The 25,906-nt window shown below is 49.5% G+C and overlaps 1 protein-coding gene across 4 annotated transcripts in view; it reads left to right on the forward strand.

Moving 5' to 3' along the window:
* Positions 1–743: 743 nt before the first annotated feature.
* HNF1B (HNF1 homeobox B) overlaps positions 744–25,906 on the forward strand; it is a 63,866-nt gene continuing 38,703 nt past the window's right edge. The window contains exons 1-4 of one of the 4 annotated variants that reach the window (XM_037993541.2): positions 744–1,290; positions 6,238–6,437; positions 12,173–12,359; positions 14,099–14,334. In XM_037993541.2, coding sequence (XP_037849469.1) covers positions 947–1,290; positions 6,238–6,437; positions 12,173–12,359; positions 14,099–14,334 — 967 coding nt within the window. In that variant the 5' untranslated portion in view covers positions 744–946. Of the gene's footprint in view, positions 1,291–6,237; positions 6,438–12,094; positions 12,360–14,098; positions 14,335–25,906 lie in introns of all 4 variants that reach the window. The other 3 variants (XM_073004870.1, XM_008011122.3, XM_008011123.3) reach the window with 3 other exon arrangements.

The raw sequence follows: 25,906 nt of genomic DNA on the forward strand, positions 1-25,906 counted from the left end.
GCTGGGCGTCGGTGCAGCCGGGCTGCTGGGGGAGCTTCACTTTGGCTACTCCCTCTGCCCATAAAGTAGTCTCTTTCCAAGAGTCCTCCCGGACTCCTTCACCCTCGTCTACGCTCTCTGGCGGGCAGTTCTGCAAACCCAAACCGCCAGACCGGGCCAGGGAGGTTCTGGGGCCTGGAGAGCAGTAACCGAAGTGGAAATAAATGGAGTTCCTCCAGGGCGCGCTCACCCCACCTAAGGCGGCCTCACCTCCCCGCTGGCCTCGGCGCCCCTTCCTAAGTGGTCAGTTTCTCTTCCGCCCTGCGGGCTCTCCTGGCCCACCACCTGCGTCGGCTGGGACGCATCCAGGGTCTCTACTCTTCGTTTCCTCCTGCGTCCCCTTCTTCCACGAGCACCCCAGCTTCCTCCGGCTCTCACCTGAACGCCGAAGCGTAGTGTCTTCTCTCTGGACTAAAGCGGAACTGAGAAGCGGTGGAAAAGCCCCGCGCCTAGGCTGCAAGGCACTGGCTTAACAAGTCCAGAGGTTAGCTGAAGTTTGGCTGATAAGCAGAACCAGTAAAAGAAGGTCTCCAGCCCCCCAGCGTGAGTAGAATGGACCCTGGCAAAGCCCCGCTCCCGGCCCGGGTCTTCTGTTCTCCAGGTCTGCCCCTCCGGCTCTCCCTCTCTCCGGGTTTCCCCCTCCCCACCATCATTTGCATCCAGCCGAAAGCTGGGCCCTTCCCACTAATTTGCATATCTTATATGGCCTAATGGTGGCGATCATGGCAAGTTAGAAGTTTTCTGACTCCTCTCGGAGGAGACTCCGGGACCCCGGGGAGTAACAGGTGTCTGGAGGCTGAAGGGTGGAGGGGTTCCTGGATTTGGAGTTTGCTTGTGAAAATCCCCTCCACCCTCCTCTCTCGCACCCACCCACGCCCTCACCCCCTTCTTTTTCTGTCCTTGGAAAATGGTGTCCAAGCTCACGTCGCTCCAGCAAGAACTCCTGAGCGCCCTGCTGAGCTCCGGGGTCACCAAGGAGGTGCTGGTTCAGGCCTTGGAGGAGTTGCTGCCATCGCCGAACTTCGGGGTGAAGCTGGAGACGCTGCCCTTGTCCCCTGGCAGCGGGGCCGAGCCCGACACCAAGCCGGTCTTCCATACTCTCACCAACGGCCACGCCAAGGGCCGCTTGTCCGGCGACGAGGGCTCCGAGGACGGCGACGACTATGACACACCTCCCATCCTCAAGGAGCTGCAGGCGCTCAACACCGAGGAGGCGGCGGAGCAGCGGGCGGAGGTAGACCGGATGCTCAGGTAGGCGCAGAGCGAGTTCGAGAGGACCCACCCGAACCCCTGGAGCCCCTGTCCCGGGCCTGAGTGACACTGCGCCCGACCACACTCGCCAAGCCCGTTTCCCACCAGAGAAGTCCCCCGGGGGGCGCTCTGCTTCTCTCCCAACACCTGGACCCTTCCCAATCCCTTAGCCGAAAGACACTGCGGCCCATCGGGCTTCTTCTCCCCAGGCCCAGGCCAGCGTCGTGGACCCAGGGGCTTTTCCCCACGGGGCTGGAGCTCGGCCGGGGAGAACTGGAGCTGCGGAGCCCTTTGCCGGGAGGTTTGCCCACGCGACTGAAGGTGCGAGTGGGGGCAGTGAAACCGCTGCGACTTCCCAGGAGCAGAGGCTCGCGCCGCTACAAGCCCCAGGCCGCGCATTTTTCCTGTGCGCTGCCTGGGTCTGGTAAGCCGCGTGTCGGCCTCGGACACATTGACCTGCATGATGACCTGCAGTTCTTTGCCGAAGGACAGGCGGCGTCCGGGGCCGGGATCTGGGAGGCGAGTTCCCTGGTGGGCACTCTTGTTAGCCGCCCCCATGCAAGGCCCAGAATTATCCGGGATCCCCAACGCCGGTTTAGATTTGCAAAGGGCATGTTGCATGTAGGGTCGGGGTGGACCCGCGCGGGGCCCAAGAAACCAAGCGGGGTGGTGTGGGGGCGAACATGTCTCAGACCTCAGTTCGCAGAGGATCTGGTCTCAGTCTGAGAAAGAGTCTGGTCTCAGTCTGAGAAAGGAGGGCGTTTCCAGACCTCGCTGCCCACCCCCGGCCTCTCCCCAGGAGGTCAGGCCGGCTGGCAGTGTATCCCCAGGGCCGGGATCGTTTGTGGGTCCTCCCCGACCGCCCTAGGCTTTGACAGCTGGTTACTAATTATCTAAAGAGCCGAGCGGTTCCCTGGGACCGCACGTCGCTCCCGGGCCACTCCGCTTTAGGACGGAGCCCATCGCGTGGCTTCGGACACTGAAGCGCCGCGATTTCGGGGCTGAGCCTCGGCCTCACGTCCGCAGCGGCGGTTTGGGGTGGGATATGACCTTGCATTTGAATTTGCGCTCCGAGGGCCTGGCGGTTTGCCCTCTAGCCAAAACAATCAGGGATCTTGTAGATATTTTTTCCCTAAACACACTTTGGTATAATTCATAGGTTTGCGGTTCTTCCCTCGCCGCTCTTCCGCCCGGAGGTGATTTCTCCCTTATCGGGAGAGAACTCCTGCAAGAGAGTTCCGCGATGCGGCAGGTGTGAGTCATAGAGGCTTAGAGGGGTCGAGAGAGTGGCCCCTAGGGGCGGCTGGGGCGCCAGGGCTGCCGGGAGGTCGCTCAGAACCAGGCGGATGAACCAGGCTCCCACTGCCGGCCACCGGGGGCCACAGGGCCTAGGCCCTCAGGCCCGGCCGCAGGCGGCCGCTTTCTAGCGCGGCGCTGGAAAGACCCGGGGCGCCCCTCCGCACCCAGCCCCGCGCCGGGCTGGACGCAGCTGAGACGTAACATAAACTGCAGCACGTGGAGTTGGGGTGTTATTAATTTATTTCTATAAATCATCAACAGAAAGATACACAAAGAGCCGTGATTAGGTTGAAAAGAGAGGCGGGTTATTCATTGGTGAAGTTGTAAACGCGGCTTAGAAGGGAAAGGAAATCAAAACGCGGGCACGGGGCTGCTCGCCGCTCCCAGCCAGGCGCACCCAGCCAGGCGCCCCGTGCGGCCCCGTGGCCCCGCCGCCCCGGCGCCGGACGCGGGCTCTCTGAGCGCCGGAGCCGCCCGCGGAGCCCCCGGGTCGCCGACACCCGCAGGCCCGGCCAGTGGAAAGCCAGGCCCGGCCCAGGGTCCTCAGACCCCAGCACCCCTCTTCCCTCCCCAAAACCCCAGGCCCCAGTAGGGCAGGGAGAGGGACTGGGGAGCCGGAGACCCTCGCCGAGTTGGAGACGCGGGACAGACCTGGAGGCTTTTTTCTCCCGTCCCGAGCGGGTGCTGCCTTTCCTCCCCCGCTCCCGGGAGAGTAGGACTTGATTAAAGTAATTTTTCAAGAAATCGCTAGCGGTCCTTAGGTCATTGCACAGGGGGCTCCCTAGCCCCCGGGCAAACGCACTCCCTTCTTTTGCCCACTGTGTTCCCTTAAGACGAAAAGCAAAGAGAAAGAGAAGTCGCATTTTGAAGTTCCTGGAATTCTAGTAAACCTGGAAGAGAAAGGCGGGGAAGGAAGGTCCGGACTGCGCGCTTCCCGGTCCCCGGCTCCCGGCCGGAGCTGGCCTTACTCGCGGCCTCAAGGCGGGCGCGCCGGGGGCATCTAGAAAGTGGGTTGCGTTGTAAGAAGCCAAAGTTGGGCTCCTTAACGTACGCGCCGCGGATTGCGCTGGGATCCAGGCTTCTCTGTTCGTGGGCAGCAAAGTCATTGTTTGAGAAGGAGCGTGCGGGACGGACCCTGCGGGCGCCACGGCCGGCGTTTGACACCTGCGCTTGGGACACAATGGCCGCTGGCGCTCTTCGGGACCCGTGCCTTTCTTCGTGTTAGGAACCCCTGAACCTGAGCTGTGTTTTCAAATAAAAAAATAATAAACAACTCTCCCGGCTCTTGCCGGTGAACACAGGTGAATTTTGGGGTCAGAGAGCTGTAAAGGTGTAACTGCGCCATCTTACTCCTCACTCTCTTTTTAAGTCGGACTTAGAAGGTTTTGCCATCATTTATAAGGTTTTTGGGGGCTTTTTTTTTTTTTTTACCTTCCCCAGTTGGTGAACTAATTCACTATTTCCACAGAACCATTCCCACTTACAACAGTACCCTATTTTTCTAGGTTTCTTAGGCATACAAAATGAACCCAGGTAAAGGCAATTAAACTAAAGAAAAATAGCTGAAGAATTTGCTAAAGCAATATTAACTTTTAAAATGCAGTTTTCCCCCTAAGGTTCGAAGCTTCTTGTTCGTAACCATTGAAAGTGTTTTTCCACCCTAAAAATATCTGTGGAAATATTCACCGGAAATAAGCTTTTAAATGATCTGTGATGTTTACAAGGATATGTCTAAAATATTTATTACATTATTTTCCTCTTAATGTGAATTCTCCACGTTTGAAACTGTAACTCATTTTCTCATTTTTTTGTTCTTGTTGTTACTTCCTTATATTGTGTACTTGGAAAGTACCTTTGTAAATACTTGAGAAATTCGTTTTTATATATAATTAATATAAAAGTTTGCATTTCTCAAAAACATCTCTATCAAAGCCTGTGTTCTCACGAGTTTAATACCAAAATCTTGATAAAACAATCACAACTACCCAAATGCTTGCAAAATATGTTCAATTACTGGATTTTTATTCATTAAACAAAATTAATTTTATTTGACATATTAAAGGCACCATTTAGAAATAAAATTGCTTATTATATTGCAATGCTATATCTATTTCAGCCTCTACACCGGTTTTTTTTTTTGTTTGTTTCACCTGAAACTAGTTTGTTTGTTTCACCTGAAACTAGTTTTCCCTTTCGTTTTTTTTTTTTTCCATGTTCTATTGAGCTAATACATACATCAACATACAGTAATGGGGTGCTGGTTTTTGTAAGTTAAATATGTACCTGCATTAAATAAATAGTAAATGTGTATATATTGCTTCTTTAGTATTTTTGTTCTGTGCTGCACAGTATTTTCTTAATTTCTAGTTTTAAATTATGTCTCTCTTTTCAAAGCATCTGTTCAATAAGCAAGAAAAGATATTGGCAAAGTTGAAACCATTCTGGATAAATAAAATTCAAAGGTGCTAAAATTAGCAATTTATACACCCGTGTTTATGAGAAATGAAAAGTATAATCATGTTCTTACCCAGTGCTTAAAATTTATGAGAAACACGATAATACAGGAAAATGAGGCATCTAAAATTGTTAATGTCCGAAATTGAAATTATTTGTCCCCATTAGCCCAGTAGATTTTGTCTAGAAGGTGGGGCTGTGGAATTTTTTATTTTTTTAACTACTTGCCTCACCTCAGTGGTGTGATCCTCCAGTCCCAAGGAGGTACAACATTGTATTCTGGAAAACTTTTCTAAAACTCTGAAAATTATTTACTATTTGGCTAAGACACCCTCCTTGCTCCTCAGAAGGTGAACACGTACATTTCACCCCTGTTTTATAAGAAATGGAGATCCCCATTCAAAAGGAAAATAATGTAGGAGAGGTTGAAGCTAAAATTGGGCAGATTCAGAAACTGGTGCTATCCCCACTTCACTGTAGGATCAGTGAGTCCAGCCCCAAGCTAACAGCATCCCCACTTTCCAGTTGGCCTCCTGCCTTTTAAATCTCCCACATTCCAGGAAAATGAAGGAAAGCAAAATAAAACGGACAGGCGCGGTGGCTCAGCACTCTGGGGGGCCGAGGCAGATGGATCACCTAAGGTCAGGAGTGTGAGACCAGCCTGGCCAACATGGCAAAACCCTGTCTTTACTAAAAATACAAAAATTAGTTGGGTGTGGTGCCAGGCGTCTATAATCCCAGCTACTTGGGAGGCTGAGGCAGGAAAATCGCTTGAACCCAGGAGGCAGAAGTTGCAGTGAGCCAAGATGCCGTTTCACTCCAGCCTGGGTGATGAGAAAAACTCCACCTCAAAATAAATAAATAAATAAATAAATATAAATAAATAAATAAAACAAGAGCTTTTCTTTTTGCTTAGTAAGAGAGAGTGGTGGTGGTGCTTTTTTATTCCTGAAGATGGGAAGTCCTCTTTTGCCCGCTAACCTCGGAAGAAAGGGATGAGGTGTGCCATACCGACGCCGCCACCTTCTCTTCTGTTTAGCTTCCATTTTGGCCTCATGTCTATCCCAAAGTTGTAGCTTAGATGGGTGGAAAATTCAGAATTTTGCATAGAGTATAGGTAGCACCCCCTAGAAAGAGAATATTTCTCCCCAGATGTCTCCTGCTAGTACCCTAACCATCTGCTTGTCTGTCTAGCGAGGACCCTTGGAGGGCTGCTAAAATGATCAAGGGCTACATGCAGCAACACAACATCCCCCAGAGGGAGGTGGTCGATGTCACTGGCCTGAACCAATCACACCTCTCCCAGCATCTCAACAAGGGCACCCCTATGAAGACCCAGAAGCGTGCTGCCCTGTACACTTGGTACGTCAGAAAGCAACGAGAGATCCTCCGACGTAAGTGTTTTCATCCTGCCTCTGCCTCAGCCTGAAGTGACCTTTGCCCTCTCACCCCATGGGCTGCCTCAGTTTCCCTTTCATCAACAAGGCCCTGTGAGCATTTAGCAGATATAAGGAAGCTGGCAAGTAGATTTAGCCTTGGTGGTTGCTGTACAATGGATTGGCTTCTATCATGTTCTTCGGTCACAGCCCCTTGCTACCCAGCCAGTTGCTCTGAGGAGCCTGTCAGTGTATGCAGCCTAGCTTAAACTTTTTGGCCCCTCCTTCCAACGTCCTCCTCTTTGAAACCAAGTAGGTGGCAGAGTGAAATATCTTCCCCCAGAGAAAGCAAAGTATCTCCCCTTGATACATGACCAACAGTCAATTTCCAAAGAAGACATTTCTTTGCGGTCAATAATATTAATTACTATTACAATTTCCTCCTCTCTGGAAAAAGTATCAACAATAGAAGTCATTCGTATAGAGAGATATATTCAGAACTTCACCCTGTTCTTGGAGGAGGGGTTTGAATCCTGAGGCAGTTTAAGGTGTTTGCTCACATTTACCAAAATTGGTCGAGTGTGGGGACCTCGGCTGGTGGCCCTGCTCGTGAAGAAGCTACTTCTGGCTAAGGCAGGGCACAGGAAAAGTGTCTGCATTTGGAACTCTGACTCCTCAATTCTTGTCATTCCCATTCCCATCCCAAAGTTTTTTTCTGTCTCAAGATTTCTACCACCCAATTATTCTGAAAGGTTTTTGTTTTGAAGTAAGTCTAGGGAAGTTTGAACTGCATATGAATAACAAGAGTAGAATGACATACTGCCTGTATTTTAGGAAAGTATTCTTTGACATTAGACTTTCATTGCTTTGATCCCATCCTTTCCCTGGAAAATTTTGTATTGGTTTTCACTCTCCCCACACACTATCCTCTGGGTTTATCTGAGCTTCTCTGTCTTTATCAAGATGTTAGTTTCCACCACTTTCTGGGTTGGGCTTTTTCCCTCTTGCTTTTTAAAATGACTCTTGTTTTCTGTTACACACTGCTCTGAAGTGATTGTTTCAGTATTTATTGTCTCAATGTCCCTGGGCTGGTGAAAGGAAGGGTTTTAGGTGTTCATTTCATATTGTGGTGTTTGTGCTTTTGTTGGGAGCATTACATGAATACACTGGAAGAAGTAACGTGAGAGCTATTTGCTGCTTAGAGCGGGAGACCTTTCCAAGAATGGGTTGGCCCCCCATACTTGGTGACTAGCTCTTTAAGAATTTGTGTTCCTGACATGAAGCAACTCTCTGTATAGTTCCTGGAAAGCCTAAAAAAATTCTCAGGAGCCATTGTCTCCGAAGACCCAACAACCCTTGAGCCCTGCCCAATTATTTAAGCTTTATGCAGCATCTCCAGTCTGTGCTGCCTCTCTGTATTCAGTGAGAATTTCTTCAGAAATGAGAAGGAGGCAGGAAAGGCAGACGGGAAACTTCTCAAAAGACAGCGGTCCAGAAAGTTTCTCAAAAAGTTGAGGAAGGGACATTTTACAAATACAACAGTCTCTTCAAGAGAATTGTTGTTATTGTTATTTTTGTTTTATTTATTTATTTATTTATTTATTTATTTATTGAGATGGAGTATCATTCTGTCCCCCAGGCTGGAGTGCAGTGGCCGGATCTCAGCTCACTGCAAGCTCCGCCTCCCGGGTTCACGCCATTCTCCTGCCTCAGCCTCCCGAGTAGCTGGGACTACAGGCGCCCGCCACCTCGCCCGGCTAGTTTTTTTTGTATTTTTTAGTAGAGACGGGGTTTCACCGTGTTAGCCAGGATGGTCTTGATCTCCTGACCTCGTGATCCGCCCGCCTTGGCCTCCCAAAGTGCTGGGATTACAGGCGTGAGCTACCACGCCCAGCTGTTATTTTTGTTTTAAAGTCACATGAGACATAAAAGCTTAAGAAACAGTCCTTCCTTCCGTAACTATTATATAGGCACCTACTATGTGCCAAACACTATGCTAAGCTGTGGAATACATAGGTTCTTTTCTCCAGGGACTTACCTGCTATCCAGTGAAGAAGTGGAGATGTTTGAGTAAATAACGACATTCACTTTTTAAGAGCTGTTATAAAGATATACACAAGGGGCAGCAGAGGAACTGCTAAATTGCCTGGCGATATCATGGAAGGCTTCCTAGAGGAGGTGACATTCAAATCATGTCTTGAAGGATGAATATAAGACATGCAAGTATAATATAAGAATCAGGAAGTAAGAGAAATAAAAGAGGGACACAAGTGAATGGGGTGAGGAGAAGGAGGAAGAGAGGAGAGAGAATACAAAATGATACATGATTACAAATTTCCTTGAAAAACTAAAAATAACAAATGGTAATATTCATGGGCCTCTCTACACACATAGAATCTCCTTGTCCAAGCTGGCCCCCAAGCCTATAAAGAGACTACTGAAGCCAACTTCTCCAAGATAATTTTCATGGGCAATGGACATTTTGTTCCCCAAACACAATTAATCTGAAGGGAAGTGGAGAAGAGTTGGTGGTGGCTAGAGGGAGCAAATGTGGGAGTCTAGTTCTTCAAAAATTGAGAGAGGCTAGAGCCAAGCCCCTGAGGTCAGTGGAACCTGAATGGTTCTGAGCACCTACAGGCAAAGCCACCTGGCTGATTTGAGGACACACTGAGTTCTGAACACTGTTCAGGCTGCTGCCTCCTCAAAGGGCAGGTGAGAGACTGAGGCAGCCCCCACAATAGGGAGCAGAGCAGCTGCGAGAGTGTCTCACACCCACCAGACACAAAGCTCCAGGAGTCGGTTTTGTCACCTCCACACAAGTCAGATCTGAAGGGTTTGCGGGTACATTGCTTGGGTTTTGTTTTTAGTGAGAGGCGATGCACAGGGTGGTGGTTAGGAGTCTGCAAGCCTGCAGGCTGGGCTCGTGTCCGGGCTCCTGCCCCAAGTCCACATGACTTTGGACAAGTCACTTAACCAGTCTGAACCTCAGTTTCTTAATCTGTAAAATAGAGATGGCTGTACTTCTCACATGGAGAGGTTGTAAGAATTAGATGAAGGAATATATTCAGAGGATTTGGCACAATACCTCACCGTAGAAATGGTTCGATAAATGTTAACCGTTATTGTGTCTGTTCACATTAAATGAAAAAATCTCGCATTGCTCCCTTGGGATGATCCACCTTGGGATGATCCACACTGGCTTTGGCCATCGGTGACTCCACTGGTGCCACACAGGGCCTACAGGGAGGAGGGAAGGCACCGTGACAGACCTCACTGAGCAGGGGACGTCTCCTTCTCTCCCTTTGATTTCCCCTCAAGTAACTGCATTTAGAGGAGCTGCTGTGAAGCCAAATACTATACAGGGGCGAAAGCACTTTGAAAAGTATAATCAGGTGGGGCACTGTGGCTCACGCCTGTAACCCCAATGCTTTGGGAGGCTGAGGTGGCGGGAAGACTGCTTGAGGCCAGGAGTCTGAGACCAGCCTGGGCAACATAGTGAGACTCCATCTCTACAAAAATAATTTTTTTAATTAGTCTGGTGTGGTGTCTTGCACACCTGTAGTCCCAGCTACTTGGGAGGCTAAGGCGAGATGATGGCTTGAGCCCAGGAGGTCAAGGCTGCAGTGAGCTATGATCGTACTACTGCATTCCAGCCTGGGTGACAGAGCAAGACCTTGTCTGAAAAAAAGAAAAAGTCTTTTTCTTTTTTTTCTTTTCCAAAGAAAAAAATTTCTTTCTTTTCCAAAGGAATTTGGGCCAACATCATCATCATCCTGACTAGGGGTAGATATTCTGAAAGGCTAGTTAGTATCCCTAAGTTTTCAGTCTGTCTCATCCCACAGCTGGGGGGACTAAGTGATGAGGGAATTAAGCTGGGGTCCCACATGATCCCACTAGCAGTGACTTCCCACTAGCCGTTTGGCAGGGACTCTCTCAGGTCTATAGTAGCATTGTTGGGCACCACTGAAAACAGAGCCCTAAGGTGGCCTAAAAATCCTCCAGGGTTCTAAATGGGCCAAATCAAAGGCCACAGTGTCACGATCAGTCCACAGTTAAACAAAGCCCAACACCACCTCCAGTTGGGATCCCAAGTCCTGGCTGGCTAGGGGCCCTAACCATTCCTCCTGATGGACCAAAATGGACATGAGCCTTAGATAGGCGGTAAGTTCCCTGCTGCTGGAGGCATATAGACTGGAGGGCCACTCGGTGGGGGGTTGTAGAGGGGATTCAAATGTTAGGTAGTAGCCTGACTTGAACCTTGAGGACTTTTGATCCAGTTATCCAAAAGAACGAGAAGGATAGCATGTAAATGATGGCACATTCAGAGCTTATCACAAAGGGAAGTGGTAGCCTTCCACTCTCTGTGACCTGTGAGAGTAATTACAGGAACTGAGAAAGAAAGACATTAAGGCTGGGTGCAGTGGCTCACACCTGTAATCCCTGCATTTTGGGAGGCTGAGGCAGGTGGATCACCTGAGGTCAGGAGTTCGAGACCAGCCTGCCCAACACGATGAAACCCCATCTCTACTAAAAAATACAAAAAATTAGCTGGGCATGGTGCCGCACACCTATAATCCCAGCTACTCAGGAGGCTGAGGCAGGAGAATCGTTTGAACCTGGGAGGCAGAGATTGCAGTGAGCCGAGATCACACCACTGCACTCCAGCCTGGGCAACAAGAGCAAAACTCTGTCTCAAAAAAAAAGAAAGAAAAAAAAAAGACATTAAGATCTAGAACATAGGGACCCAGAGGTAGGAAATGAATGTGTTATGTGTCTTTGCTCAGCAGAGTGCTTAGTCTCTTTGTTTATTCATCTGTAAAATGGAATTAATCACCCCAGTGAGCCCTGCTGCATGCAGAAATGAAGACGAGGACAGCAAAGCTTTCTTCTTCAGTAATGTAAATATCAAATCTCATTAAACCATGTAGGCTAAGGCATCACCACTGGGCTGAGCTGCTGGCTCTCATTCATTCTAGAAAAATCTCCTGAGGGTCACAGTATTCCTGGACCCAAGGAATTGGACAGACAGGGAGCATCATTTCCAGCTAATTAAACACCACTCCCAGACGGGTCCTATGTTTGTAGTCTTTGAAATTATTTAAGATCTAAAGCACATCTTCTCTTTCCAATACAAAGCTCCAGTTATATTTATTTCAAAGCATGTTTCAAAAGGTTTGGGGTTTTTCTAAAAACCTGACTTTATAATGCAGATACCTAGGATATAGGAAGAGGGAGGAGAGGTGGGGAGTGCTATCTACAGCCTCTGAATATTTGTGCAAGTATAAATTGTACCTTTGAGCAGTTCTCCCCTGGATCTGAGACTCGATTGAGCTCACCCACTTGACATCAAATACAAGAGTTCAGGATGCAGAGTGTTGCTTCATGTCTGAGGGCCAGTGAGCCAAAGGGAAAAAAAAAATAATTTTCTTAAAACAATGGCTGGCTATGTTTGAGCTCCTTCAAAGAAAGGAAAAGGGTGGCTTTGCTGGAGCAACTGAGGTGGGAAGTAAAGGCCTGTGCTGAAGCCTCCCCGTCTCCAGCTCCACATGCAGTGAGAGCAGGTTGCAGAGCTTAGTTAGATGAGGGGAATAAATGTGTCTTCGTCCGTTGTCTGTCTGTCTGTCTGCTGAGTGAAGGCTACAGACCCTATCAAATCTACTCCTTTCTCTTTTCAGAATTCAACCAGACAGTCCAGAGTTCTGGAAATATGACAGACAAAAGCAGTCAGGATCAGCTGCTGTTTCTCTTTCCAGAGTTCAGTCAACAGAGCCAGGGGCCTGGGCAGTCCGATGATGCCTGCTCTGAGCCCACCAACAAGAAGATGCGCCGCAACCGGTTCAAATGGGGGCCCGCGTCCCAGCAAATCTTGTACCAGGCCTACGACCGGCAAAAGAACCCCAGCAAGGAAGAGAGAGAGGCCTTAGTGGAGGAATGCAACAGGTAATACCACCAGAAGCTCACCTGGGCAGGTGGGCAAGCACAGGGACCCAGGATCCCTCCCCTCGGTCCTGGGCTATTGAGACACTAGTTATACAGATAAGTGTGGCTAAATCAGGGCTTCTCAAAGTATGTTCCACAGAACCCCAATATCAATTCATTAGTCAGTAAGTCTGAGAACCAGCCTATGGATACTTCCCCTTAGAGAGTCACAACATATATTAAAGGCTCTGAGAAGCCCTGCAGTCAAGAAAACCACTTAGCTTTGTTGAATGTGGTGTTAACTCTGGAATCTTTGGTAGAGTACAAACAATCCCATGAATTATTGTTCTAGGGAAGATACTCTGGAGAATGCTGGTATAAATATGATACCTGTGAAATGAAAATTTTGTGTTCGACCTCTATACAGGCCAGGATAAAACTCTCCCTTAGCCACAGACTCTAGATCTGGCCTCTACCACTTGTCAGACATGCAGTGGTCCAAAAGGAAGCTTGGCAGGAGAGTAAGAATTGGTCAGATCTGTTCAGCCTACTCTGCCCCCACTGACTCAACAGAGTTCTTTTTACATGTTAACTACCAACCAGGCACGGTGGCTCACACTTATAATCCCAGCACTTTGGGAGGCCAAGGCGGAGGACTACTCGAGCCCAGGAGTTTGAGACCAGCCTGAGCAACATGGCGAGACCTTATCTCTATTTTAAAACAAACAAACAAACAAAGAAACAAAAACTATGTGTTATTTTATTTATTTATTTTTCATATGTGGTCTTGCTTTGTTGCCCAGCAGATCTTGAACTGGGCTTAAGCAATCCTCCTGCCTTGGCCTCCCAAATAGCTGGAATTACAGGCTGTAGCCACAGGGCTCAGCTATTTTTTTTTTTTTTAACTATTGGAAAACCTTGGGAAATCTTTTTACTTCATTCCTGCCCTGTTCTCCCTGACTCCAGTATTGACTTTTTAAAAATTCAGCTCTTTGGTCTAGCCAAGGCCTGTGTGCGCTTTCTCTGTCTCTGGGCTGGGCTGGCCTTGGCAGTGGAAAGAATGCAGCCAGGGAAGTCAGGCTGGGAAGCAGGGAGGCCTGGACTTCCACTGAGTCCTCAGGCTGTGCTCCGCACCCTAACTAATGAGATGCCTTGCAGCACCCAGTAGTGTCTAAGAATCTCTCACACCTGGGTTTGAGGTTTCACCAGCCCTGATAAAGCTAGAGACTGGCCATCTCAATGCACCCTGCTTTGGACCCCACCCTGTCTGCCTTTTGGAGGGTATAAGGCTTTTTGCTTCCTGGCACTCTTTCAGGGAGTTCAAACCCCAAAAGACCAGAAATCCTCTTGAAGTGCTTTGAAGGCACTCAAGACAGAGTCAGCGAAGGGCTTTGCCTTTGTGTGGTGGGAAGAATGGCTAAATAAGGAGGTGTCAGGAAGCCCCATCTGGACCTTCCCCTGGACTGCCTGTCCCCAGCTTGCTCTCTTCTCCCCGGGAGCCACACCAGAGCCTAAGTCCCTGACTCCCAGGGCAGCATAGCCTGCTCTGTCCCTGCGTTCAGACCCACTTCAGCCATTTTCATCATATCACTCCATGGACTGGCCTTTTCTCTGCATAGGCCTCTCCTCCTCAGCCTTCCATTCTGCCCACGGCCCATTCACACTCCCAACCAAGACTGCTGTGATTGTGTGTTTTTGGCCAAACACCAACGAGTTCCCCCGCCACCCTCACTCACCATCTCCCCTCCATCCATCCCCAGGGCAGAATGTTTGCAGCGAGGGGTGTCCCCCTCCAAAGCCCACGGCCTGGGCTCCAACTTGGTCACTGAGGTCCGTGTCTACAACTGGTTTGCAAACCGCAGGAAGGAGGAGGCATTCCGGCAGAAGCTGGCCATGGACGCCTATAGCTCCAACCAGACTCACAGCCTGAACCCTCTGCTCTCCCACGGCTCCCCCCACCACCAGCCCAGCTCCTCTCCTCCAAACAAGCTGTCAGGTAAACAAAGGTTGGGCCTCACTGCCTCAGCAACCCATCCTGGTTCTCGCCACGGATCTTATCTGGTTTAAGGGTTTTCAGAGGAGCAAATCCTTTGAGGTGATCCTAGGGCTGCTCTCTCATTGCCAGAATATTCCCCTGGAAATAATGTGTGGCTCTGATCAGTTTCCTCCAACTCCTGGCTCAGCCACTGCCCTGTGAGGCTCACTTAGCCTCCAGGGAACCCTTTACCCTATTTGTCTCCTTCCCTCTTCTTCTCCCTGTGTGGCTGCTGACTCAGCGGTCATTCTACACTGAGGAGGTTGCCTTATGGGTGGACCGGGTCCAAATCTCAGGCAGAGGGGTCGTGATGGCGTGGCATCCCATCCTCACAGTGTTGGAGGATGGCACTCTGGCCACCTCCTCCATCCCTGGCCATATCTTGCCCCTTGCTCGGTCTGGCTGCCTCAGGAGAAGCCCAGTGGCCTTTGGGGATAGTCACTCTGTTGGTGGCCTCTGCTTGTTGGCTTCCATGTGTCATCAGGATTAGTGGGGGTCAGTCACTTGAAATCTTTGCAGTGATGAGTTGGGCCAAACTGACTGAGTACCTGCTCCATCGTGCTTGATTGAGTGCTCCTTTGTGTGGGCCCTGGCCTGGATTAGAATGCCTCTGCTGTGGGCTTTGGGTTTGTCAGGATGGAATCCTACAGCCTCCTTGGGGAAAAGCACACCTATATGCTGAGCTCTGTGTTAGGCACAGGCTGGGATGGAGCACTTCTTCTGGCCCTTCATTCTTACGGCAAAACTGGCTTCCTAGAATTGACGTGTTCACTGGGGTCTGTGCGGTGCCCATAAGGACAAAGTGTAGCAGCCTCCTGGCTGCTCCAAGAAAAGGGCTTGCGAAAGGAAAGCCAAACACTGTTTCTAACTCGGGGGTGATTCTGAAACCTGTTGCTCCCCTCATCTGTTGGTTGCCCTTCTAATGAGAAAGGCCTGAGGGCTGGGAGCTAACCCAAGTGTTCAGGGGACCAAAGCCACCAAGACAGGCTCAGAGCCATCAGCTGGGTGGTACACAAGCATTTGTTCCATGCCTGCTGTGCCCTCCCATAGCACAGCCTCTTCCAGGGCCTCTGAGAGCCTGACAGTGCCCAGCATGAAGCTGGGGCCAGTGCCGGGGGTTTCTCTAGGTCCCTCTCCCACAGAGGAGAGAGGCTTAGCCATATAGGAAGATAGTCTTAGTTACTTAAGAGGCAGAGAAGCCCCCAGGCAAAGACTGGCCTGATTGCAGAGTAACTTCACCCCTTTAGGGAAATTCAAAGCAGGGTTCTGAGGGTTGTGGCAAATGGCACTTGGCTGGCACTGAGCAGGACCAGAGGGCTTGGCCGCCACAGCGATCGACGATCCACGATCCACAGAGTTGAAGCTGGGAGCTGCAGGGGGTGTGGTTGGGGCAAGGGGCATTATTGAGAAGACAATGGCCATTGTGCTGGGACCTGTGATCTCCACACCAAAGTCAGGGAGCCTGGAAGCCAAACAAAGGCCCAGCAGCCTTCTGACAAGCTGGGGCTGTGCTGAGGTCACCACGGGGTCGTTGGTTTAGGCATCCTGTGTGCTGACAGGAGACCCAGAGAGCTGGGGCTGGATGGACGGGGAGCAGGTGCTGGAAACCCAGCAGGGTGGGCAGAAAACACCGCCAGTGTACTCCTCTGACTGGAGTCTAGGAAGGGCATGTCCCACGGGAAGTGGATTCTCTGGGGTAGCCCAGAAGTCTGGATCTTTCTAAAAATCATGTAATATTAGAATTTGGAGGGAATTGGAAGAAAGGAACTGAGGCCCAGAAAGAGGCAGTGATTTGCCAAAGTGACACAGAGCAATGGTAGCAAAACAAGGACTAGGGCTCAGGCCTGCTGGTTCCCACTCCGTGCTTTCCCACAGCACAACGATGTGTTGAGTGCTTACCAAGTCCTGGGAATACGCTAGTGATGTGCGAGCTGCGCGTCCTGCCCTCTGGGAGCTTCCTGTCTGGTAGGAAAGATATCATCGGGTCATCGGGTCAGTGTCAAGTCCCCAGAACCAGCTGCGGATTGAGGTTTCGTTTGGGGGCTTTGTGGATCTTTCTGCGGTGTGATAGATCCTATTACTGTTTCTGGAGCAACAGTTATGGGACACTGAATATTCTCGGTGACTGCTTTTCTTCTGTCTTTTTTTTTTTTTTTTTTTTTTTTTTTTTTGAGAGACAGGGTCTCCCTCTGTCACCCAAACTAGAGTGCAGTGGTGCAGTCTTGCCTCACTACAGCCTCAAACTCCTGGTCTCAAGCAGTCCTCCTGCCTTAGCCTCCCAAAGTGCTGGGATTACAGTTGTGAGATTGTACCCAGCCCTTCTGCCTTAATTTTCACTCTGGGTTCCTCAACATGGTCCTTGTCCCAAGCCCAGGGACTGGCTTCTCTTTCTCTGAGTGTAGTTATGTACCTGGGTTCTAACCAGTGAGGTTATAACTGTGGCTGATTCACATAAACTTCTCTGAGTCTGAGTTTCCTGCCTACAAAATGGAGAAATAGGACCTTCCAGACAGGGTGCGTGTGAGGATGAAGGGAGTGAATGTAAAAAGACACCTTTCTCAGTAACCCATACTACCCTCATTATGACTCTTAACATTAGAGAGGGCTAAACAAGGGCAGTGGGAAGACTGACAGGCAGCAGAAATCATTTTCTTTTTGATCTCACACACCAGGGCATTCCCCCTGAGAGGCAGTGAGATGTGTCCTGGCCCTGGGACTAGAAACAGAGGTGGCTGCTGTGCTGGTGCCTGGGATGCAGGATGCTGGGGTCAAAGACTAGTGTCCCCATCTCAGGCTGCCAGGATGGCATGTGTGCCATGACAGGGCCCCTGAGTAATGCAAGCAGGCAGACAGCAGGCTGGAGCCCAGCACTCAGGGGTGGCTTCTGTCTGTAGAGCCACATGGCACTCTTCCCACCTCAGTGCCCACAGCCAAGGTATGGTCACTAACCAAGCCAGAAACATAACTGCATGCAGAATACAAAAACAAACAAACAAACAAACAAAAACCACTCTGAAAAACACTCTGTGGGCTGGGGGTGGTGGCTCACGCCTAAAATCCCAGAACTTTGGGAGGCCAAGGCGGGCAGATCACTTGAGGTCAGCAGTTTGAGACCAGTCTGACCAACATGGTGAAACCCATCTCTATTAAAAACACAAAAATCAGCCGGGTGTGGTGGCAGGCACCAGTGACTCCGGAGGCTGAGACAGGAGAATCGCTTGAACCCTTGAACCCAGGAGGCGGGAGGCGGAGGTTGCAGTGAGCCGAGATGGGCCACTCCACTCCATTCCAACCTGGGCGACAGAGCAAGACTCTGTCTGGAAAAAAAAAAAGATCTCCATGTTGCTGAGGAGACCTCAACATCCACGGTCAGCACTAGCAACCCCAAAGGCTGAGCTGGGGGAAACGAGGCCCCAGTTCCCCCACACCCACTCTCCACACTTTCCCCTCTCCAAACACCGCACCTGAGCCAGGAGGCCTGGCAGCACCTTGGAGATGAGGCTTCCCCAGAACCCTCTTCCTAGAGAGGAAGAGCACCCTTTCTCTAACAGCACCTTCCCTCCCAGCCATGCTTACCATGCTGTGGCCCACTTGCCCACGATGACCATGGTATGACCCTAGTCCTGGAATGTCCGGCACAATAGGGGTGGCAGGAGGAGCACTCTGCCTCTGTCAGCGGCTGATTGGTTACAAGATGCCCTACAAACACATTGTCAGCAGAATCAGCTGTTTCCAGCGTTGCCCCTCCTCGGCTTTACAATCACACACCAGCATGCAGCCAAGGGTTGTCATGGCTTTGTCTCCCTTATGCATGCTTAATTGACAATTAAGCTGGGGCTTTGAACCAGCCTGGCTGCCGCTGCTGGGCCTTCATCTTTCCAGGGAGTGTCACAGGGGCACCCTTTGTTTGCTCTTCTTGGGGGCCTGAAGTTACTGTAGCAGGCTGCAGGCAGCCATTTATCTTCAGCCTGGAAGGCCTTTATCTGCCCCCACCCCCTATTCCAGCTCTCGGCCAGCAGGAGCTGTCCCTGGTTATAGGCCCCATGACAGCCCATTCTGAGGCCATTGAGCAGGTCCGGAGTGATGGCCTCTACCTCTCTTCTGGAGATGAATCAAGAGAAAGGCCCCCAAAAGGTCAGAGGGCAGGGCGGCAGCAAGGAGAAGGACTGGTTGGAGCCTGGTGCTTGTATTGATTGGCTCGAGGAGGAGGAGGAGGAAGTTGGCGCGGGATGGAAACTCTGCTAGCCTTGGCCCAAGCTGTGGTATCTGCTGTGTGATCTGTGGCGACCTTGCTCCCCGTACCTTTTGCTCTAGTCAGCAGCAAGCTCACCTGGCCACCACCTTGAGGAGGCGAGGAGGGGTAAAAGGTCTTCATCAGCATCCGCTCTCCCATGCGTGATGTGCTCACTCTTGTGTCACCTTTTGAGAGGGAAGTGGGGACTTATTCTCCTGGAAAGAAAGTGAGGCACAAAGAAGAGAAGAGGCCCCTCCAGGAGGACTTTCATGGGTCCCGAACCATAGCCCCTTTACCAAAGAGGAGACATTTATTTCTGTGGCTGCTGCTCCTCCCTCTTGCTGAACTCTATTCCTCCCTCTCCAAGCCCAGTGGACTTGACTTCCCTGATGTGGCTTAGAGCTTGAAAAACAGAGAATCCTGCCTCCTGCGCCTCCCTCATCCCCCTTCACAGCCCCTCCCAGGTTACCTGTGGGAATCTAACCCTGGGTCTCAGACAGGCCAAACTCTGGGCCAGGGTACCTATGTGAAGCGCTGTTGCTTTTCCCGGCACTGAATTCTGCAGGACCCGAGGAAATCTCCAAAGTTTCCAGTGGCAAGGTAGTGACTCAACGAGAGGAATTCTAATGGCCAGTGTTGATGGAGCACTTACTTCCTTGGTCCCAGGCCCTGGGCCGAGTTCCTCCGTGCATCAGCTTATGTGACCCGCGCAACAACCCTGCAGAGTAGGAGCCCTCTATAGTGTCATCTTCATTTTACAATCAAGGGAAGTGAACTATTTAGAATGGAAGGAATGTGCCCAACTTCATATTCTTAGTAAGTGGTGGGGAGAGGTTTTGAGCTGTTGCACACTGTCCATCTCTTTTTGCTTTATGCATTTGCTAAGAACTTTTCAGGCACAAAATCCAACACACAGAGAGAGAGAGAGAGAGAGAGAAACACACACGTGCGCGCGCGCGAGCGCACACACACACACACACACACACACACACAGACAGCCCCCAGCAGTTCCTTTTCCCACATTCCTACTGTTCCCCTCTGAATGACACCGAGGCTTTGGGAGATCACGGCCAAAGAGGTGGGGTAAGGGTGTGAGTCTCCCATTCTGACTAGTTTACTGCTTCCTCCCCAACCACTGTCCCTGACCAAGGTGGATTCTGTGCCCTGCCCAGGCAAGAAATCAAAGCCCCCTGTTTCACGACCCCATCCCCATCTGTGTGGGGATTTGAACTGCCCTTGCAGTCGGCACCGGCACCGTCTGGGCTACTAAATGTCTTAACAACTTAATGGGGCTTCTGAGACAGTGCAAGCACCTCAGCTCACCTCTGGGAGCTCCGCCCACTCCCTGGGCAGCAGACAGTGGGAGGGGTTTATGAGGGCAGTTGTAAAAATATTCATCTCAGCAGCAAAGTTCCTCATGGTAAATAAGGCCCATTGTCCCTAAGTAGCAGATTATTTCAGTTCAGAAGAGAGACAAATCTTGCCTTGAAATGTCTGCTGTTGTAGGAAGCACATTCTTACTGACTTGAGGTTTAGTAAGTGGTGGACATGGGTGGCTCCAGTGTTCTCGTCTTAGGGACTTTATCTGAGTGCCATTTTATCTCTTGAATTTGAAGGTCATTTTATCTTGTGGGTACCACCCCATCGGCTGCCACTAGATTGGGGAAGACAATCAGGATATTAATGAGATTAAGAGGCCTAACCTTCAGGGTATTCTGCTGTCAGCCTGCCCCTGATAGGGAACCAGCCCTGGTCTGCATACAAAGAAACCAGGCTGCTGGGCTGGTGGGGCTCCAAGCCTTTGCACAAAGGGGCCAGGAGATACTGCAGTCCTATCACCTAAGGGTCATGCCTAATCCCCCCCTGAAGGATCCTTAGACGATTCAAGGACTCCTTGCCGCCTCCAGTCAGCTCTGAGGAGGAAGGAAGCTGCCTGCAAGCACACAGCCCTGGCCTGCAGCTCATGGTAGAAGTGCTCTTGGAAACTGTTGAAGATTTGATGGGAAGTGACAGGAACTTGGAGAGAATTAAGCACCACGGTGCAGAGAGAGGCAGAGATCTGTGCAGGGGCCTTTGAAGCTACCTGCTTAATGGAATGGAACAAGATCTGGCCTTATGCCTCTACCTGTTTTTTAGGGGGACGTACAAACGCAAATGAAGAGGAGAGAGAGAAATATACATGCATATATATGTATTTTTTATATATACACACACACACACACACACACAGAAACTACGTATATAAAAGGAATTCAGCCCACATATAAAGTCAGATCAATCAGTCAATCATGGTTACTATCCTAGCTATTCATAAATACTCTAGAATAGGGATTGACAAACTTTTTCTGTAAAGAACCAGATAGTAAACATTAAGTATTTTAAACTATTCAGTTGTAATTACTCAATGTGCCTTTGTAGCACCATAGACGTGGAAGTGAGTGAACATCGCTGTCTTCCAAGCAAACTTGATGGGGACTGAAATTTAAGTTTCATATAATTTTCACATAGCATCCTATAGTCTTTAATGGATTGTTTCTCAACTATTTAAACATGTGAAACCCATTCTTAGCTGGTGGGTCATACAAAGACAGGCTGCTTTGGTCAACAGACCAGTTTGCTGACCCCGCCGTAGGACAATAGTTCTCAAACGTGGCCGCACTTTAGAATCACCTGAGGGAGTATCTAAAAATCCCAGTATCCAAGCTACACCTTGGACCTGTCAGAATGACTGGGGAATTGGCCTACACATCAGTAGTTAGAACTTTCTTTTTTTTTTTTTTTTTTTTTTTTTTGAGACGGAGTCTCGCTCTGTCGCCCAGGCTGGAGTGCAGTGGCGCGATCTCAGCTCACTGCAAGCTCCGCCTCCCGGGTTCACGCCATTCTCCTGCCTCAGCCTCCTGAGCAGCTGGGACTACAGGCGCCCGCCACCTCGCCTGGCTAGTTTTTTTGTATTTTTTAGTAGAGACGGGGTTTCACCGGGTTAGCAAGGATGGTTTCGATCTCCTGACCTCGTGATCCGCCCGTCTCGGCCTCCCAAAGTGCTGGGATTACAGGCTTGAGCCACCGCGCCCGGCCAGAACTTTCTAAGTGATAGCAATGTGCAGCTAAATTTGAGAACCAATTCTCAGGTTCTCAAATTTAGCTTCTCAAATGTTAAAGTGCATGCTAATTCCCTGGGGCGGGGGGGTGTTAAGATACAGATTCTCATTCTGTAGGCCTGGGGTGAGGCCCGAGTTTCTGCATTTTCAACAGGTTCCCAGGTGCTGTTGAAGAGGATGGTCTGGGACACACTTTGAGTACTGGGGGTGGATTAGCAACTCACTCCCCTTTGCCTCCCCAACCTGTGTAATTTGCCTCACCATCCCCAGCCTTGACATCTAATATGGGGAAATGCTCTTTTAAATCCAGCCGGCACAGCGATAAAATTACAGGCTACGGAGCCACACCCAAATTCCAACCTTAACTTGGCCACTTACTGCTGTGTGACCCTGGGCAAGTCTCTGGAATCTCTGTGCTTGCCTCTTGAGGTGTGGAGACATCCACTCATGCAGATGCTGGAAGAATTAAATGAGATACTATATATGTAAAACACTCCACATTTAACAGGCTCTCATAAATAGTAGCTGTTGCCATTCCTTGCAGAGACTTGTGGGTTCTTTGTGTTTTGGTTTTTTAGTTTTTTCCCTCTTTCCTTGTCCTTCTTGGAGGTTTCATCCAATCTTGATTTTTAAAGAATATGGGTATCTCCAACTAGATATTCATCTTGGTGTTTGCAGCAAACTTAGGCTGGCTTCTTATAGCACATTGGGTATGAGGCAGTCTCCCGCTCTTCCTAGGACTTCTCTGTGACATCCACAAGGCATATTGAGTGTCGTAAGTCATTTAGTACAAATTCAGGAAACAGTGAGGGGAAGCTGGGAAGACCATGGATTGGTGGGGGCAGAGGGCAGGGTCATGACCGTGTAGCAGGAGGTCAAGTTCATGATGTTTATGTAGTCGAGATGACCATGAATTTCCTGTAACTAATGGCATTTTTCTTTATCTTTCCTTTTTTTTTTTTTTTTTTTGGGAGACGGAGTCTCACTCTGTTGCCCAGGCTGGAGTGCAGTGGCACGATCTCGGCACACTGCAAGCTCCGCCTCCTGGGTTCATGCCATTCTCCTGCCTCAGCCTCCCGAGTAGCTGGGACTACAGGCGCCCGCCACCACGCTAATTTTTTGTATTTTTTTTTTAAGTAGAGATGGGGTTTCACCGTGTTAGCCAGGATAGTTGCGATCTCCTGACCTCGTGATCCACCCGCCTCAGCCTCCCAAAGTGCTGGGATTACAGGCATGAGCCATCATGCCCAGCTATTTTTCTTTTTTAGTTAAAGGAGGTGTGAGTACCCCTACCCCTCTCATGTGTATTGCTTGTTAGTAATTAGCCCTGGGAACCTATCAGGTAGAGGGGGTGTGGGATGTTCCCAGTGGAGGCTGCATCTGGGAAGCTTAATGGCCTCTGTTCTTAGAAGGGAAGTTCCCCCAAACTTCAGGCGAAGGAGCATTAAGAAGGAGAGGGTGCACACAGCCCCACAGTAAGCAAAGGGAAACCTCAGAAGCTCCTAAGGGCTGATTTTCTGGAAACCACTCGCCTCAACCTGTGAGCATGCTTCTGCTTCAGGTACCTTCCCGTTACCCTACGCTCTAACTTCAACAACCTCCGCAATAGCACACTTGTGTGAGTTCAGCCACTGAGGAATCAACTGGCAAGTAGGGGGACTCGATGCCTCCAATGCTTTTGAGAAGTCAATAGTCAGTTTTCTCAGGACTTGCACTCTGCATGTTCTTCCTAAGTTGGAGAAACGTTGTGCAGATGGTCTTTAGCATATAGACTTTCCCAAGGAAAGTCTACCTGAGCCAAGGTGAGCTGGTTATGGCCAGTGCCTTCTCAGGACTGGATTCAGATGTGTGTGTCTGGGTAGCCAAGCATAGCACCCAAATCAGGCTTGGCTTGGGTTGTAGTTCTGTCACTATCTGGCAGTGTGGCCTCAAGTTATTAGCCTCTTTGTCCCAATACCTATCCCCTTAGGGGTGCTGTGAGGCTTAAATATGATCAGACACGCCCAGTGCCAAGAACAGTGCCTGGCAAGGAAGGTTAGCTGCCATTACAGTATTATTGAATTGACTCAGAAACTTGAGGGTGTTGAGAGAACGGAAGAGCTTGGGTTCTCTCTGAGTTCTTGACAAGGGTTTTGCCTTGCAGTTTCACCCTGGAAGGATTTCCCTTTCCATAAACCCTGCTTGTCATTTGAAACATCAGAAACAATGAACCTAAGTATTGGCAAGATCAGTGGTTCTCAAATCTTTCTCCAGACCACATAAAAATCATCCAGGGAGCTCACTAAAAATAGACATGGCTCCCTCCACCCACCCACACCTTTAGAATCAGAATTGAGAAATGAGGGGTTCACAGGCATAAGAGCTTTTGACAAAAGCCCTAAGAGATTTGCCTAGAGTCCCAGCTACTTGGGATGCTGAGGCAGGAGGATCACTTGAGCCCAGGAGTTTGAGGGTGGAGTGAGCTATGGCAGTTGGATTGTAGACAACAAGGAGAACAGGCTGCTTATTTCTATGTCCATTCATAAAACACCTTGAGATAAATTAAGCACTTTGTGCCCATTGGTGCCACTACACTACAGCCCAGGTGACAGAGTGAGACCCTGTCTCTAAAAAAAAAAAAGAGAGAGAGAGATTTGGATGCATAGTCAGGGTTGACATTACTAGGCCGGATGGAGCAGGAGAGTTCTGAAGGGGTTGAAGGTAATCCTCATGGCCCCTTGCAGAAATGGGAAAGGAGAAGCAGCCGGGGTGAGAGGCCTTGGACTAGGATTCAGGAGATCAGAGCCACCAATGAGCAAGGGTGACCTTGGGTGAATCATTTAACTTCCTGGGAATTCTGGCAAATGAGGGTGTGGGATGAGGGCCTTTCCACTCTGACAGGCTTTTATTTGGAGACTGCATGTTGCATCCAGTCTTGGGGCCCAGGACTCTGCAGCTTGAAGTGCAGAGGGAGGCTTGCCATTGTGGTGTTTTATTGTGAAACTCATCATCTGTCTCTCTCTCCTTCTCTCTCTCACTCCCTCGCTCCTTTCCCGTTTCAGGAACTGTGTGCTGTTAGAAGCCTTCCACCTTTATTAGGGATCATTAGAGCTTTACAACACCAGCAGATTGGGTGGGGCCAGTCACAATAAACAGATTTATAATGGGTATAAACGAGACACCTATAACTGCTGGAGGTTAACACTTTCAGGGCCTCTGAATAGCAGCTGGCATGCTCATGCCTTCTGGCCCTGTCCACTGCAGGGTGCTTCTTCCTGCTTGGCACCCATTGGACTGGGTTGGCAGTGAAGCCTAAGTGAGTTCTTGCTCAGCAAGAGTGGAAAACACTTAAACAACATCTCCTATTTGTGTAACATCAGTTTGCACGATGGGCACACAAGTGCTTAATTTCTCTCAAGGTGTTTTGTGGATAGAGACAGAAATGAGCAGCCTTTCTTCCTCGTTGTCTACAACCCTACAGCCAGGGGAACTAGAGGGTTTGCATCCCTACTTGTAAACTTCAATCTCACCATGAAGAAGAAGGTCCCTGAAGTCTCTGAACGCCTTGCTCTCTATGTGTGTATTCTGAATGGTAGCATTGTGGGCTGTACCAACATCTAAGCCTGAGTTGGATTTCTTCACCATGGTGTCTCCAGCCCATAGCCCCGTGTCTGGCACACGGTAGACACTCCATACATTTGTGAAATAAAGGTATCTATTATAGAGGACTTCCTGTCAAAGCATATGCAGGAAGCCCCTGTTTTATAAATTTGGTATTCAGTTTAAGAATTAAACTGAGCATAGGATTAGTTATGTTTTATATAGCATATATGTGCTGTATATATATATAGGCATATTTTCTCTTCTCTAGAAACAATGTCACTCAGCTTCACCCCTATTAACACTGCTTAAGTGTACAGTTCACAAATTAATGTCAACATTTAATGTTACCAGAAAGTTTTCAAAGAACATATCATGACTTTCTCCCTAATATTTTACTGGTAAACTAGTCTCGTTTAATTTAGTTCTGCTAGTTAGCTTAATGTTCTACTACTTTCATTCCTTTTAAAATCTCTTACCAGGATCCCCAGGGCAAGAAAAAAGCAAGAACTTCTCCTCTTGTGTTTCCATTGAGCAAAGTGAGGTCTAGAAAAGGGACTGGGCTACTGCACATCAATTATCTGGAGAGACAGAAGCAAAACTGCCCCGCTCTGGGCAGCCA

This window comes from Chlorocebus sabaeus, chromosome 16, assembly GCF_047675955.1.
Source record: "Chlorocebus sabaeus isolate Y175 chromosome 16, mChlSab1.0.hap1, whole genome shotgun sequence".
Classification (NCBI taxonomy): domain Eukaryota; kingdom Metazoa; phylum Chordata; class Mammalia; order Primates; family Cercopithecidae; genus Chlorocebus; species Chlorocebus sabaeus.